We start from the raw sequence: 633 nt of genomic DNA, 5'->3' as shown, positions 1-633 counted from the left end.
AATGTCAAATACTCCTCGAATAGTTTTCTCTATCATGTCATTTATTGGCCATTTTTCTCTCATTCTGTTTTCCGTTTCCTGCCTCACGCGATATCAGTTATTTCCCTGCAGTACAATCTATCAGCCAATTCTCTCGTTCTCTCCTCATCCCAAACCATTTACTCAATTTTCTTGTCCATGCCATTCATTGGCCATTTCTCTCCCATTCTGTGTCTAGCGGCTTTCCTCACCCCAGACTAATTCTTCTCTCTTTGATACAAATTATTAGCTAATTCTCTCGTTTTCTCCTCATTCCAAACCATTAATTTATCTACCAATTCTTTCTGTCATGCCATTTTCATTGACCATTTCTCTATTCTTTTCACCGGCCTTCCTCACCCGATTTCAAAGAATTCTCTTTATTGCAATCTATCAACCGACCTCATTTCCTCATCGACCAGTTCACTCTGCCACGCCATTTATTAACCATTCCTTTCTCTCCCTTTTTCCAGCGGCCTTCCTCATTCCCTACACAATCATGCTGCTGTTCTCCGGCCTCCCGATCTTCTTCATGGAGCTCGCCCTCGGCCAGTACGTCAGCCTGGGTCCCGCTCTGCTCTTCCCCAAACTGGCTCCTGTGTTCTCGGGTAAGTA

General features: G+C 44.1%; 1 protein-coding gene across 1 annotated transcript in view; it reads left to right on the top strand.

Annotated features, from left to right (window-relative positions):
- LOC119594641 (sodium- and chloride-dependent betaine transporter-like) overlaps positions 1-633 on the top strand; it is a 41,020-nt gene that overhangs the window by 13,127 nt on the left and 27,260 nt on the right. Inside the window, exon 3 of the mRNA XM_037943690.1 lies at positions 492-626. Within this exon, the coding sequence (XP_037799618.1) occupies positions 492-626 (135 nt within the window). The remainder of the gene's footprint in view (positions 1-491; positions 627-633) is intronic.

Source organism: Penaeus monodon, chromosome 34 (assembly GCF_015228065.2).
Source record: "Penaeus monodon isolate SGIC_2016 chromosome 34, NSTDA_Pmon_1, whole genome shotgun sequence".
NCBI lineage: Eukaryota > Metazoa > Arthropoda > Malacostraca > Decapoda > Penaeidae > Penaeus > Penaeus monodon.
This window is presented reverse-complemented; position numbering and strand designations above follow the sequence as displayed.